At 41.0% G+C, this 15,172-nt stretch overlaps 1 protein-coding gene across 2 annotated transcripts in view; it reads right to left on the bottom strand.

Annotated features, from left to right (window-relative positions):
• Positions 1–3,481: 3,481 nt before the first annotated feature.
• Positions 3,482–15,172, bottom strand: part of dennd4a (DENN/MADD domain containing 4A) — a 62,139-nt gene continuing 50,448 nt past the window's right edge. For both annotated transcript variants that reach the window (XM_063004152.1, XM_063004153.1), the window contains 11 exons: positions 13,212–13,331; positions 12,136–12,992; positions 11,015–11,240; positions 8,466–8,557; positions 8,127–8,302; positions 6,869–6,977; positions 6,510–6,728; positions 6,292–6,409; positions 5,993–6,152; positions 5,830–5,894; positions 3,482–4,541 (listed from right to left, as the gene is read on the bottom strand). In XM_063004152.1, coding sequence (XP_062860222.1) covers positions 4,405–4,541; positions 5,830–5,894; positions 5,993–6,152; positions 6,292–6,409; positions 6,510–6,728; positions 6,869–6,977; positions 8,127–8,302; positions 8,466–8,557; positions 11,015–11,240; positions 12,136–12,992; positions 13,212–13,331 — 2,279 coding nt within the window. In that variant the 3' untranslated portion in view covers positions 3,482–4,404. The remainder of the gene's footprint in view (positions 4,542–5,829; positions 5,895–5,992; positions 6,153–6,291; positions 6,410–6,509; positions 6,729–6,868; positions 6,978–8,126; positions 8,303–8,465; positions 8,558–11,014; positions 11,241–12,135; positions 12,993–13,211; positions 13,332–15,172) is intronic.

The following is a 15,172-nucleotide window of genomic DNA, read 5'->3' as shown; positions in this document are numbered from 1 at the left end:
AGCAGCGCTGATGGAGTTTTTAAACACCTCACTGTCACTGCTGGACTGATAATAGTCCACCAACCTAAAGAATATTTAGCCAACAGCGCCCAGTGGGCAGATTCCTGTGACCACTGATGAAGGTCTAGAAGATGACCAACTCAAACAGCAGCAATAGATGAGCGATCATCTCTGACTTTACATCTACAAGGTGGACCAACTAGGTAGGAGTGTCTAATAGAGTGGACAGTGAGTGGACACAGTATTTAAAAACTCCACACACTCCATCACCACCATGTCAGTGTCGCTGCAGGGCTGAGAACGATCCACCACCTAAATAATACCTGCTCTGTGGTGGTCCTGGGAAAGTCCTAACCATTGAAGAACAGGGTGAAAGCAGGCTTAAAAATGCACGTAGAGAAACAGATGGACTACAGTCAGTAATTTTAGAACTATAAAGTGCTTCTATATGGTAAGTGGAGCTGATAAAATGGACAGCGAGTGTAGAAACAAGGAGGTGGTTTTAATGTTATAGCTGATCAGTGTATATTCTCTATCTAACAGGCAGAGTAAATAAAGCAGCTTTCTTCCTTACACATTTGTGGATGTTGTGTGATTAAAACACTGTGGTGGTTTGTAAGGGCTTTTAAATAGAAACTACTTTGGCTCCCTTTAAGTAATAATGTAATATATATATATACAGATTAATTTAGATGTGTGATGGTTTATTGTTGGATTATATGTATGCTGATGTAGAGTAGTAATTGCTTAAGCATGGGCTGTCCTAAATGACCATGTTAAAACTTAACAAGTATTCATTTTAATTTCTGGTGCAGTATGTGTGTGCAGATATATGTGGATCTAAAATATCATGTTCTATAATGTTTTATCAATTAAATCATACAAAAAATTCCCAATGTCAGTAGTGATATGATTACATGAGCCCATGATGTTTATTGTAATTGCTGGTATTCACATTCATGCTGCAATAAAAACACATTTTGTATAATCAAGTACAATTGATATAATTTAAGAATTTCTTTTTTATTTTCAAGTTAGATATAGTTAACTGTGAGAGGATGTACTTCTTTATGTATTGTTAAAACATTCAACAGGAGTGAAACCAAATAAATCAGCAGGAGAAATGGTTCATTGTATTGACATTCATAAACTCGGTTCCTAATAAATAATAAATAAGATAACAGTGAACGTTTGGGTGAGTTTATTTACAGTTATAAACATCTTCCACAGATCACTGATTGATCTGGCGAAATAAAGAATGTACAAATATAAATAGAATAAGGACAGAAAGGATATGTGTAAATGCATCAGGTCAAAACATTACAGTACATTAGCTTACAAATGGAAAAAAACCAAACAATTTATAATCAAGTTTCAGTCATACTCTGATGTTAAGATGTTTTATGTACATTTTAAATTCAATTTAAGCCTCACACCTGATGCTGTGAGAGGATTTAGTGCACATGGAATAGAGAAACACACTAGACTACCACTGGCAGTGTTGAGGCAAGTCAGTTTTAGATTTGCACAGCATCTGGTCAAACTGAGTCGCCTTTAATACTCAGGATTCAGTGTTTTATTTTGTTTCCTTTTGGTTTTAGAATGATTGTACAGAATAATCACTGTATGCAACGTAATAAAACAATGTGGACACTTAATCGCACTGTTCTAATGTTGAATTAATGCCAAAGTTAGAGTAAGCAATGCAAAAATAAATAGTAAATTTAATCCAAGTTCATCATTTAACAGACTTAAGTGCTCATGTGCTCTACATCTGTGTATTTCGTCTCTAAATAACGTGTCATTTTTAATAGTACCACAAACAGTTTATTTATATAATTATACCCGTTATAATAGGCATAGGTGATTGATTATACTTATACTGGAATAGCATGTTTCAATAGCAGTAATCTGCCATATCATAAACACATCTATAGTTGTAGAATAAACAGACTTACCTAACATACAGTATAAGCCTAAAACAAAACACTAACCAGCTCATGTAGTAAATAAGCTATCAGGGTTGTCAAGGACTTCCAACCTTCACAGATAAATCTTGATTTTTATACAAAATGATTTTTATATGCTATAAAAATGAGTACATATAATTTTTAGAACTGTTTTACCAATCATAAGTGATGATTAAGGTATTCTCTTGAAAACAAAATCCAACCTTATGAAGCATTGCACTTCATGTTATTCATATATACACTGATCAGCCATAACATTAAAACCACCCCTTTGTTTCTACACTCACTGTCCATTTTATCAGCTCCACTTACCATATAGAAGCACTTTGCAGTTCTACAATTACTGACTGTAGTCCATCTGTTTCTCTGCATGCTTTGTTAGCCCCCTTTCATGCTGTTCTTCAATGGCCAGGACCCCCACGGGACCACCACAGAGCAGGCATTATTTGGGTGGTGGGTCATTCTCAACACTGCAGTGACACTGACATGGTGGTGGTGTGTTAGTGTGTGTTGTGCTGGTATGAGTGGATCAGACACAGCAGCACTGCTGGAGTTTTAAAACACCTCACTGTCACTGCTGGACTGAAAATAGTTCACCAACCAAAAATATAACCAGCCAGCAGCACCCCGTGGGCAGCGTCCTGTGACCACTGATGAAGGTTCGAAGATGGCCAACTCAAACAGCAGCAATAGATGAGCGATCGTCTCTGACTTTACATCTACAAGGTGTACCAACTAGGTAGGAGTGTCTAATAGAGTGGACAGTGAGTGGACATGGTATTTAAAAACTCCAGCAGCGCTGATGTGTCTGATCCACTCATACCAGCACAACACACACTAACACACCACCACCATGTCAGTGTCACTGCAGTGCTGAGAATGATCCACCACCCAAATAATACCTGCTCTGTGATGGTCCTGGGAGTCCTGACCATTGCAGAACAGTATGAAAGGGGGCTAACAAAGCATGCAGAAAAACAGATGGACTACAGTCAGTAACTGTAGAACTACAAAGTGCTTCTATATGGTAAGTGGAGCTGATAAAATGGACAGTGAGTGTAGAAACAAGGAGGTTGTTTTAATGTTATGGCTGATAAGTGTATATTCATATTTTAGATTTTGTGTAACTGTCCATGTAATTTTTAACCATCTGTGTTTTTTATTAAGAGATCAATTGTATTAACAGCTCATATGACCTTTAATAAGGCATTGTTCTAGTTAACTGTAATAAAACAGTAAGTTTTTTTTTTCACTGCTGAATTAATAACTGCAAAATCAATCAATTATTACAGTTAACTTTCTCACTCACTATGTAAACAGTCTTAAAATTCGTGAATTAACACCTGATTTGGTCCAGTTCAGTACCTCACCTACTAAAAACACTGTACGTTTCACAGATATCACAACAGTGGTCTCCAGGACCCAACTCACAAACACTACGCTTTCAAATTAAAGCCGATACAACGCAAGGTTCTGCCTTTACAAATGACAAATCAGCTATAACAAATACAAACTGTAAAATATACCTTTATATTACAAACAATCTAATAGAATTACGGTCTATGTACAGAAATACTATAGTACTATAATACTAGGAAAGGAATGTTTATAATTCGCGTTAGGGTTTGTTCTTTGTGCTTTTTTTATACTACGGGCACTAAATGTGAGTAATACCCCTTTCACACATGCATTTGGGAATTTACCTGTAATTTAGTGAGTGAAATGTATAGACACTGCAGTTTCCTGGGTTGAGCCATAATATAATTTGTTGAATTATGTCTAAACAAATGATGGTGATCTTAAACATTAGTATTTATTTACAGGTATTCAGATGTCAAATGATAGTGATTAAGAAATAAAAGAGCTGTATGCTGTTTATTTAAAGAACAAAGCTGTTCAATGCCAATCACTTCTGGATCAAGTACAGTTTGACTGAAGAGAAGCTATGGCTATAAAAACAAATGGTATCTTGTCAGCATGGGTTACCCAAATTACATAAATACCCGGTTATCAGTGTGAAAGGGGCTTAACAAATTGTCTTGCTGCCACTGGTCCCAAAACCACTTCCACTTCTCTCGATGTGATCCAATAAAAATGATGCTGTGACCTGAGCACTAACTAATATTGCTCCTAATGTATGATGAACCTACCATCAGTATTAAACAAAACCTGAGTGGAGCTAAGCTAATGAACATGGGCCAGAGTTTCAGAATGAGATGTTTAGCGTAGTAAACACACAAAGTGTTTTAAAGCCGTACTGTTCACAGTTGGTACACAGTGAATGGGGTTGAACTGGCCACACACATGTTGTAAATGGCTCAGTTTAGAACCAAATGCAGCTTTGGTACAGGTGAATCCATCGTCTTTGGCAGTCTCAGACTACATGTCTGTTCCTCTTAGTGATCGAGAAATGGAAAATGATAGAGGAGACAGATCACAGAATTGGCAGCCCAAATGTCCGTCTACACTCCATGACACCAGCGCTGGGTGGCCGGTCGCAATTGTGAGTCAGCTTGACCTGGCTGGGGGTCAGACGATCATACGCTGTTTTATACTCGCGGTCAAAAGCATCTATAAGGAAAACAAACATGTAGATTAGAACTGCTGAAATCACGAAATTCAGAAACATAGGACAGAAGCTTAATTAAAAACGTTGGGTCTTTGGGCTTGGGATTACTTTAGAAAAAAATTGTGACTTAACACTTTCCGCCGCTGCATCGAAAAATTTATTCATTCATTTTCTTATCCGCTTATCCAATTAGGGTTGCGGGGGGTGCTGGAGCCAATCCCAGCGTTTCAATGGGCGCAAGGCACACAGTAACACCCTGGACAAGACGCCAGTCCATGGCAGGGCAGACACACACACACACACACACACACACATACACACACCTATTCACCTACGTATAGGGCAATTCAGTGTCTCCAATTAACCTGACAGCATGTTTTTGGACTGTGGGAGGAAACCGAAGCTCCCGGAGGAAACCCACACAGACACAGGGAGAACATGCAAACTCCGCACAGAAAGGACCCGGACCGCCCCGCCTGGGGATCGAACACAGGACCTTCTTGCTGTGAGGCGACCTGCCGCCCTGCATCGAAAAATGCAATCTTAAACTCTATTATGCAAAATGAAAGCCATATATCAGGTCTGTGCAGAAATGCCAGCAAGTTCTCTGGGCCTGAGCCTATCTCAGATGGACCAAACCTCAGTGAAAATGTGGTATAGTCATATTGGTCCATGTTTTAGCTTGTTTTTCAGATAAACGGATGCCAAGTTTGCTGTGCCAGAGACGAAAAGAACAATCAAGACTTCTATCAAGACATCTTTTCTCAGGAAATTCATAGTCTGCACAAGCTAGAACAGTATGGCTTCACAGACACAGAGTGCTTGTGCTTTAGTGGCCTGCCTGCAGGCCAGATCTGTCTAATACTGAAAAAAGGAGAATCGGACAATAGCGACCACAGACTGTTGAGTAACTGAAGTACCCTCAGTTCCCAAATGTTTAAAAATTGTAATTAATAGGAAAATGATGTAACTCAATGGTAAACATGCCTCCGTCCCAATTTGTTTTTCTCCCCTTTTCTTTTTTTAGTGCTTGTCAGTTAATAAAATGTTAAAAATGAACAAATAATAGATTCTTGATTTGAGTATATTTTTTAAAATATTCCAATTATTCCAAAAATTACGATTGTAGTTGCCAAATGTTTCAGAATTCTACTTTAAGCCAATGAGAAGGCTGCTATACAAAATCATACTGCAGATATTAGACAATGACCAGCTGGTCAAGCTGCCCCAGGAGCATAGTGCACCATAACAATGAACTATGTAAAGTGTCTAGAGTATAAATCAGCTTACCAATATTGATACTGTTCTTTCCCAAAGCCACTAATGACAGGAATAGGATATCTCTGTACAGACTCCTGAAGAGCAACACAAAATACGTTAGTGTCAGTTCTTGGTGGTAAAGATCAATCTGGTTGTGGATCTAAAACGTTTCTTTATTTCTTGATGCCATTACCGTTGCCTGATGAATCCTAGCCTGGTCCCAAGCAGCTGCAGGATCTGGCTCATGGGTTGGTAGACGTCATTCTTCTGAATGCTCCTCACCACGCTCTGGAGCAGCTCCAAGCTCACTGGCTGCTCTTCATCCACCAGAGCACATCCAGTTGGGTTTGAATCTACAAAAATACAGTCAAGGGTCAGGACAGTTAGACCCATTCTCAAATACCAAGCATGCTGGTTAAAGTGCCTGTCCATGTATAATGGTTTTATTGTCCATCCATACTAATGTATGGATCCAGAAAATGAAGTACTTACAGTGTGCATTCCAAAGCATGTAACTGGGCTGAATAGGGTCCTGATGCAGTTTGGGGTTGTCCCATAAAATCTGGACCAGCACGTTCTTACTGTCCTCTGATGCACCGCTCTGTTGAGACTGAAACAAACAACGATAGCATTAGTGTATGCTTGCTAGTAGTGCAGATCAGTGGTTCTTAATGTATGTTCACTAGTGTGTTTATTATGTTTATTCACACCTGAAGATCCAGGCTGCAAAGCTTGGAACTAAATATCAGAGCGGGAAGGCTGCTGGGAAGCTCCAACCGGCGGAAGAACCACACCAGGTTCCAGAAGACTATGGGATGATGGTCTACAATGGCTGCTGAAGAGATGGCCTGTTCACCTTCGTTCTCTAGTAGGCTCTCTAGCTCCTTCCACAGCACCAAAGGGCTTAGGTAGGGCACTGTGACTGGCTCCTGGAACACAGGATAAAAAATTTAACAAATCTACTAAATATATGAGGTTGAAGTATGAACATGACTCCAATAACAAATCCCACATACCATTAGAAATCATAGTGAGCCAAATATTGATTGGATAGTTGGATGTCACTTACTGTGCTTTTGCTCATACTGCTGGATTCACTTCTAGGTGCTTCACGCTCACTGGTTTTAAAATCGTCCCTTGCTTCTTTTTGGGGACTAGGCTGGTCTTGACATGATGTTCTGTACAAAGTAGTCACATACAAGCCAGTTTGTATTATTTGTACTGAAATACACTGATCAGGCATAACATTATGACCACCTTCCTTATATTGTGTTGGTCCCCCTTTTGCTGCCAAAACAGCCCTGACCTGTTGAGGCAAGGAGTCTGACACCATTCTATCAGAACTAGCATTAACTTCTTTAGCAATTTGAGCTACAGTAGCTCGTCTGTTGCATCGGACCACACGGGCCAGCCTTCGCTCCCCACGTGCATCAATGAGCCATGACCTTGTCGCCGGTTTAACAGTTTCTTCTTTGGACCACTTTTGGTCAAATTCTTACGCTCCCCCATTTTTCCTGCTCCTAACACATCAACTTTGGAGATAAAATGTTCACTTGCTGCCTAATATATCCCACCCACTAACAGGTGCCGTGATGAAGAGATAATCAGTGTTATTCACTTCACCTGTCAGTGGTCATAATGTTATGCCTCGTCATTGTAGAGTACTGCATATACTGACCTATTAGAAGAGTATTAGGAAATATACATAGGTACATTTAGATCTACTTACTTAAAGATGCATATGGTACAATTTTGGCTTTAAGGGTGAAACATGGCAGCTGTTCAATAATTTTGCCAGTGAGCCACGTTGGGAGTTCTGTCCTCCTGCTTTGCCATTTTAGCCATCAGAGGGGGCATGGAGGTGCAGATGATTGGTGTTGTTTCCTTTTAATTGTCAGCTTGTTCATTTTGATTCCCTTCAGGTGGGAGTTGTTCTATATTTTAGAGTTTCTCTTGCTTTTTTTTTAGCTCAGAGTTGAAAATGTAGACAAACCATTTAGAAAAACCCTGTCTTGGAATGTCTTACTGTTTCCATAAAACATAAATATGTGGTCACAACTGCAACTTTCATGAGTAATAACCCTTACAAGATCTGTCGTTCTCTATTTACATGCCACTTTAAACAGTCACCGCAACCTATTGTCAGTCATGCGTTATAATTTAGTCATAGGCAAAGCCTTGCATCATCCCCCTCCCCTGGCTCATCACATAAAGTTAATATAAATGTTTCTTTGGCACATACACTACTGTGTACATGCTAATGTAAATGTATATTACTCCACAGATTCCTGAAACAGTATGCATCAATTAAAGAGTGAACTACTTGCCTGTCCTGACCAGTCAGGTGGAGGATCTCCACATTGAGCAGGGGCAGGAAGGCTGAGCCGCAGAAAGGACAGGTGCTGTTCAAGTTGGAGTCGTCAGCGGTCCAGCCAGCCATAATCTCCTCATCGTACACCAGACAATCACATGTGTTGCAGCGAGAGCAGCTGGACATGCGCACCTACATACACACAGAACACAAATTGGGCATGTCCAGTGAATTAGTCTAAAAAAGAACAAACATTATGCATTTACCACCTCCCACACCATACTAAAATTCTTTAATATAGTATGTCATTTTATATCCATATAACATATATCACAAAATAGTAAAACAGTCTCACCTCAATGGCATAATTTTGTTGGGTTGCTGTAAGGCTGGCATCAGGACACACCTCAGGGGTCTGTGGGGCTTTTACAACGGCCAATGATGATCCTATTCACAAGAGAAATACACACACATGACACTTTACTCACAGAGGCACAAATGGCCTTTTTTTTATTTGAACTGAATGCTTTCCTTAGGCCACATTTTGGGATGATAAGCAATGTTTATCCATGACTGGCTTAATGAATGCTAATTCTGACAGTACTTTGCATAAGATGAACACACTTCTCTGAGCCTGTAATAAGCAGAAAGGTTCTACACTGGTTTCTGGGACGACTGTATTACATGAGTGATGATGTGAAAGCACTTCAGACCAAAGTCTGGCTTCTTGATTGAAGAGCCTCAATCAAGGTCTGCAATTTGTGCTAGAAACACTCAGAGAAGAGTCTGCTGGCCTGATTCTGCAGTCGCTGGGGCAGATGCCCTACCCCCCACACACACTACAGAGGACCAAAATCAGACAGGGAACACCTAGCTATCATGCTTAATGACTCTAAGAGAAAATACATATTGTGTGTGAGATTATTTAAGCATTTTCAAGGTCTAGATCAAGATGACGACTTTTATAGAGGTTTGATTGATTCCAGCTTTACTCAGTGTGTCCATACAGGGCTGCTTGTATTCTCATCATGCATGGGTTGCTTTAAATATTTCATAGAGCTTTTTCCTGATTTTTAAAGCCAAATGTCAAGTTCTTTTTTTTATGCATTTTGTCCCTTTTTCTCCCGATTTTTAGCGTGTCCAATTTTTTACCCAATTGCATTATGCTTACTCTCTACTCTCTCTACTCTCTCTTACTCTCTACTCCCAATTGAGGAGAGCATACAGACACATGTGCAGTAGCCGACTGCATCTTTTCACCTGCATGAGGTGAGTTCATATGCAGATAAGCCTTGTGCACGGAGAGCCACACCCTGATCAGCATTATTCCTCAACTCTGTGCAAACGCCATCAAACACCCAGCAGAGGTTGTAATTGCATCAGTCACGAGGTCCCTATCTGACTCCCTTACCTGGATGAACAACAGTCAAGCGCTGTTCATATAGCCACGTAGATTCGAGGAGATTCGATACGATGTATTCGAAATCCCAGCTCTGGTATGCTAGCGTATTTTACCACTGCGCCACCTGAGCGGCCAAGTTTTTTGACAAGATGCTAAAAATTTGTACATTTTTGATGGATATTTTCTTATGATTGTATTCCATTTCACCAAAAATAATTAGTGCCAATCCTTAACAGTCTCACAAGTCTTCCCTACTGCTTAGCTGCCACATGCACTGCCAAAAAACTACAAATGTGCATGTTAAATGAAGCTCAGCTGCTAGTTAGAATATACACTCTGCAAATTTTAGTGGTTTAAGTAGTTTTATTATTGTTTTAGAGTATCTTTCCTGAGATTTCTTACTTTTTTCAGATTGTATAGCCCCCCTTGGTGCAGTTCCCAGCACTGTTTGAGGCTTTTATGGTAGACAGACATATTTTAAATACACCCGAAAGCCAGGATTACAACTTAAAGGCAAGACTTTTTTCCTCAAGCTGACAGACATAAATGAGGACATAAAAATGACAGGAATGTTTCAGAATAGGGCTGCACGATATTTCGTTTCAGCATCGTCATCGCGATGTGTGCATGCGCGATAGTCACATCGCAGGACGTGCGATGTTTCTTAATGCAAATTATATCAAATACGTCATGCTACAACTTTTTAGCTGCTTGACACAAAACGAAAATTCACACCGTTCTCATTTTCAATGACGGCTCACACGCCTTGTGTACTGAGCAGCAGCCAGTCAGAGGACTCATAGGATCCGGGTTCATTGAGATTTCAGACTCGTGATTCCTGATTCAGTACAAAGATTCGAATCATTAACCCGGTTGATTCAGGAACCGCCCAGCTCTGGTATTGAACAGTCTAATCGGCAGCATTTCTCTCCCATTGATAAAAATACGGAACAAAGCGCGTCCCATATCGGTTCAATATGGAACGCGACATTTAGTTTTCAAATACGGAACGATTCCGTATTTTGCGGGACGGTTGGCAACCCTAGCAGCGCTAACATGTCAATATAACATCTCGATTCGTACACAGAAAACGGTTACATTTGCTGACAAGCCCAAACTTGCTAATAAAAACACTCGTTAAAAATCAATAATTCTTTATTTACGTTTGAAAATAACTTTGTCCGCTCCGTCAGCCATGTTTATTTTTCTGTGAGAGAAGAGATACTGAAGCTTTCTTAGTTTAATGCTCAGTTTCAACCAAGTACAAAGATGTAGCTGGTCATAATCTCTTGTAACCCTTGTAGGCACCACGCTTTTTCACAGATGAGCCCCTTATTTAGAGTAAGATACATGCATTATTAATATTACTAATAATGTGGTGAAAATTCCTGCATTTTTTTAATATCGAAATATACAGTATATCGCAGGGGAAAAAAATCGCAACGTCAGTTTTTTCCAGTATCGTGCAGCCCTATTTCAGATCCAAACACAAACACACTCACCAGTAAGAGAGGCCTGGCGAAAAAGCCTGGGCGGTGCAGAAGGGCTCTCGAAACACCGGCTGCACCTGTGTGGACTCCTCTTGAGTCGAGTAACACTGAGAGAAGTGTCTTTCTGGGGGGAGGAAAGGTTTTCTGGATCAGGGCAAAGTTCACCCTCCAACAGAGAGAAGCTGTCAGGCTCGCATGAGCCCAGCGATGACACACTGACCCGGTCAGAATTCAGGTCCTGGTAGAAAAACATAAGAAATGCATGTATAGGTTTACTCATTTATTGCTCACTACATAATAAATTATGTATTATTAAGACATGCAAGTACATACGGAAGTATATAAGCATAAAGAAATGATCTAATTTAAGATTTAATGACACTACACCAGAGACTGAGGAACCAAATCCCCTCTGTTACACATAGTTTGTACTGGTACATGATATATAACTCTAATAGGTCACTAAAACATCATACTAATATATGGGTAAGACCCCCCAGCATTCAGAACATCCTCAATTAATTTTAGAGCGTATTTACAAGTTGCGTACAGCATTTATTTAAGATTTTGATAATTCTTTTAGGAAGATGACATAATTGTATTAAATAACTGCTAGAGATGGAACTCATTCACATGTTTATAGAATGAATTTAAAATAAGGTGTGCATGTAGCAGCAAAAATCGTGAATCACTGAACCAGGCAACATCTTCAACTTTCAATATACACCCAAGGAGGGTGTCTATTCGCCTGACACACACTCCCTTAGATGTGTGCGCAGTCCACCTATCCCTTCTTATTCACCCATACTTCGGTGGATTTGCGCGTGAGGTTGGCTTCACATACAGAGAGCCAGGCCCTGATCTCTGCCTCTTCCACTTTCTGTACAGGCAGGGTTACCCTCCCCTTAGCCCGGTCTTTTCCCTACCAGCAGACTGGAGGCCAATTTTGTCTGCTGCAGGCATTATCCAGTTGTGTCTGCTAGAGGCCACCCAGCCAACCGGTAGCAGAGCTGAGATTCGAACCCAGGAGTGTATTATCCCGCCTTGAGTTACTATTGTAATTACATGTGATTAATAAATACAAACGGTCACGTAATATATAACAGAAAGAAATAGAATGGAACTTCACTCACTTGTGCAACTGAGGTCTGTGAGGAAAGCCTCGAATAGAAGCGGCTGGCTTTCTCTGCCACACCCTTGCCCGCTGACATGAAGCTGCTTCTGAAGATGTCCAGTGTAGGTGTGAACAAGGAGTCCATGGAAAAAGAAGAAGAGGCAGAGGGTGTGGGAGAGGAGGGGGATATGAGTGAGGTGGGACGTGCATGCTTGTTTCTACGTGGGCATCCCAGTGGCAGTGAGGGTGATGAAAAGAGCCTGCTGCGGGGCTGGGGATGAATTTGGCTGCTCGGTGAACCTGGTATGGCGGTTTGGCCGGGCGAGCTGATCGGAGAGGGACTTTGGAGGCCCTGAAGATCCATGCTGAGCGAGCGCTGGCTAACAGGGCTGCTCAGGTGCTCCATGTAGAGCTGGATCTCCTCTGCCAGGTGACGACGGGCACTGGGGGTGTCGTCTGGTTCACCCGCGTCACCCGTTTTGTCTGGTTCGCTTTTAGCTGCAAGGAGCGACAGTGGATCAAAGCCGGCTTCAATCCCGGTTCGTGATGCGGTGTGGCCCAGAGCCCCGCTACAGCTGACGCTTCGAGCCACACCGCTACGCCCACAATCCATTTCAAGGCTTGTTTCCGTAGCAACTGCACAGCTGGTGCTCTTTTCCACCGCAGGTTGGAGTGCGCCTGTCACCCCCTCTTCCTGATCTGGATCAGCTTGTTTCAGTCTTTCAGAGACATTGACCGACTGACCTGTAGTCAGTGCTAATGTCTTGGGCCTTATAGCTGTTTTTCCGAAAATGTCCAGTGAGTCGGGTCTCTTGGTTATGGCTCTGCTGTTTCTTGAGCTTGAGTCCTTTTTTGTAGACGTTCCAGCATCACACACTAAGATACAGACAATAAATAATTGTACATTAAATAAGTTAATAAAGAACCTTTAGACTTTGATCTGACTTTAATTCTAAAGGGAAATAAACATGACTGATATTTATTGGCTTGCAATACCAAACTACACCACTTGGTGGAAGCAGTCATTCACTGAGTTGTAGTTTACACTTAACCACACACACCAGCTCCAAAAAAACAACATGATGCATAACTCACGTGGGATGGCATCTCTTTTCTTCTTCTCCTTTGAGTGAGTGGTGCCATCCTGGTCCTCTCCTCCCCCCAGCCGCACCTCTTCTTTAGACAATGAGTCATAGCCCTGATCTGATTGTCCACCTGCAACAGATCATACACAAAGAGAGACGCTCTGAAGCACTCAGTCTGGAAGACAAAGGGAATTATTGCTCAAACACAGACGCCTTTCAGACAACTGCTTTTCCTCCTGGCTATGCCTAGAATACAGATTTCTTCACCACAGTGCTATTAAAGAGCTAGTACTTGAAGTCAATTTCTTTATAAAAGTCACATGATGGATAATACACTGGATTTAGGAAGTATTCATTATAGATTGTGGGGCAGATTGTAGCCTAGTGGTTAAGGTACTGGACTAGTAAACAGAAAGTTGCTGGTTCAAGCCCCACCACTGCCAGGTTGCCACTGTTGAGTCCTTGAGCAAGGCCCTTAACCCTCAGTTGCTTAGACTGTATACTGTAAGTCGCTTTGGACAAAAGCGTCTGCTAAAGGCCAAAAATGTAAATTTAAATATATTCATACCCCTTGACTTGATTGTGTTGATTTGACTGTAAATTGATATAATGGCCATTTCTTTCCCTTTTGCTTTACACTTAACCACCCATAATAACTAAGTGAAAATATGTTATTAAAATAGAGTTTGTTTAAAAGAAAAAACAAAAACTGAAATCTCTTATTTCATTATAATTATTAAGACCCTTTGCTGTGGCACTCAATATTGAATATTGTGGTCCATATTAAATGTCCATGTAAATTGTTTGCCTAAAAAATCCACAACACTAGATCAAGGGGTCTGAAAATACTTTTTGAATCACTACATTGATACATACACCGACCAGGCATAACATTATGACTACTGACAGATGAAGTGAATAACACTAATTATCTCTTCATCACCTGTTAGTGGGTGGGATATATTAGGCAGCAAGTGAACATTTTATCCTCAAAGTTGATGTGTTAGAAGCAGGAAAAATGGGCGAGCGTAACAATTTGAGCGAGTTTGACAAGGGCCAAATTGTGATGGCTAGACGACTGGGTCAGAGCATCTCCAAAACTGCAGCTCTTGTGGGGTGTTTCCGGTCTGCAGTGGTCAGTATCTATCAAGAGTGGTCCAAGGAAGGAACAGTGGTAAACCGACGACAGGGTCATGGGCGGCCGAGGCTCACTGATGCACGTGGGGAGCGAAAACTGACCCGTGTGGTCCGATCCAACAGACGAGCTACTGTAGCTCAAATTGCTGAAGAAGTTAATGCTGGTTCTGATAGAAAGGTGTCAGAATACACAGTGCATCACAGTTTGTTGCGTATGGGGCAGCAAAAGGGGGACCAACACAATATTAGGAAGGTGGTCATAATGTTATGCCTAATTGGTGTACATTATTATATAAATTAATTTTTTTCTACTTTTAAAATTTAATTTTCATGTTTTACCTTATCCTGCTTGTGGTTTTAGTGGGTCCGGTTTTCACAGATTCAATAAGTGCAATTCAGTAACACACCAGGAAAAAGATGCCAATCACCATTTAGACATAGCCAATCATTTTACATTTTCAGCATTTAGCAGACGCTTTTATCCAAAGCGACTTCTACAATGAGCAATTGAGGGTTAAGGGCCTTGCTCAGGGACCCAACAGTGGCAACTTGGTGGTGGCGGGGCTTGAACCGACAACCTTCTGTTTACTAGTCCAGTACATTAACCACTGAGCTATCACCGCCCTATCATGGCTGTATGTAGACCTTTAAATAGCCCACATGTGTCAAACAAGCTGACGTGGCCAGTGAGAGCTTAAAAGACGTATAAATGTCTTAAAATACACTGTAAAATCATACATAAACTGCATCTCCCACAATGCATGCCGATTTTGTGACCCGCAAAGTGACCACATCACGCCACTAGATGGCAGTGTTTCCACATCAGCGTTTAAC

Source organism: Trichomycterus rosablanca, chromosome 11 (assembly GCF_030014385.1).
Source record: "Trichomycterus rosablanca isolate fTriRos1 chromosome 11, fTriRos1.hap1, whole genome shotgun sequence".
Lineage (NCBI taxonomy): Eukaryota > Metazoa > Chordata > Actinopteri > Siluriformes > Trichomycteridae > Trichomycterus > Trichomycterus rosablanca.
This window is presented reverse-complemented; position numbering and strand designations above follow the sequence as displayed.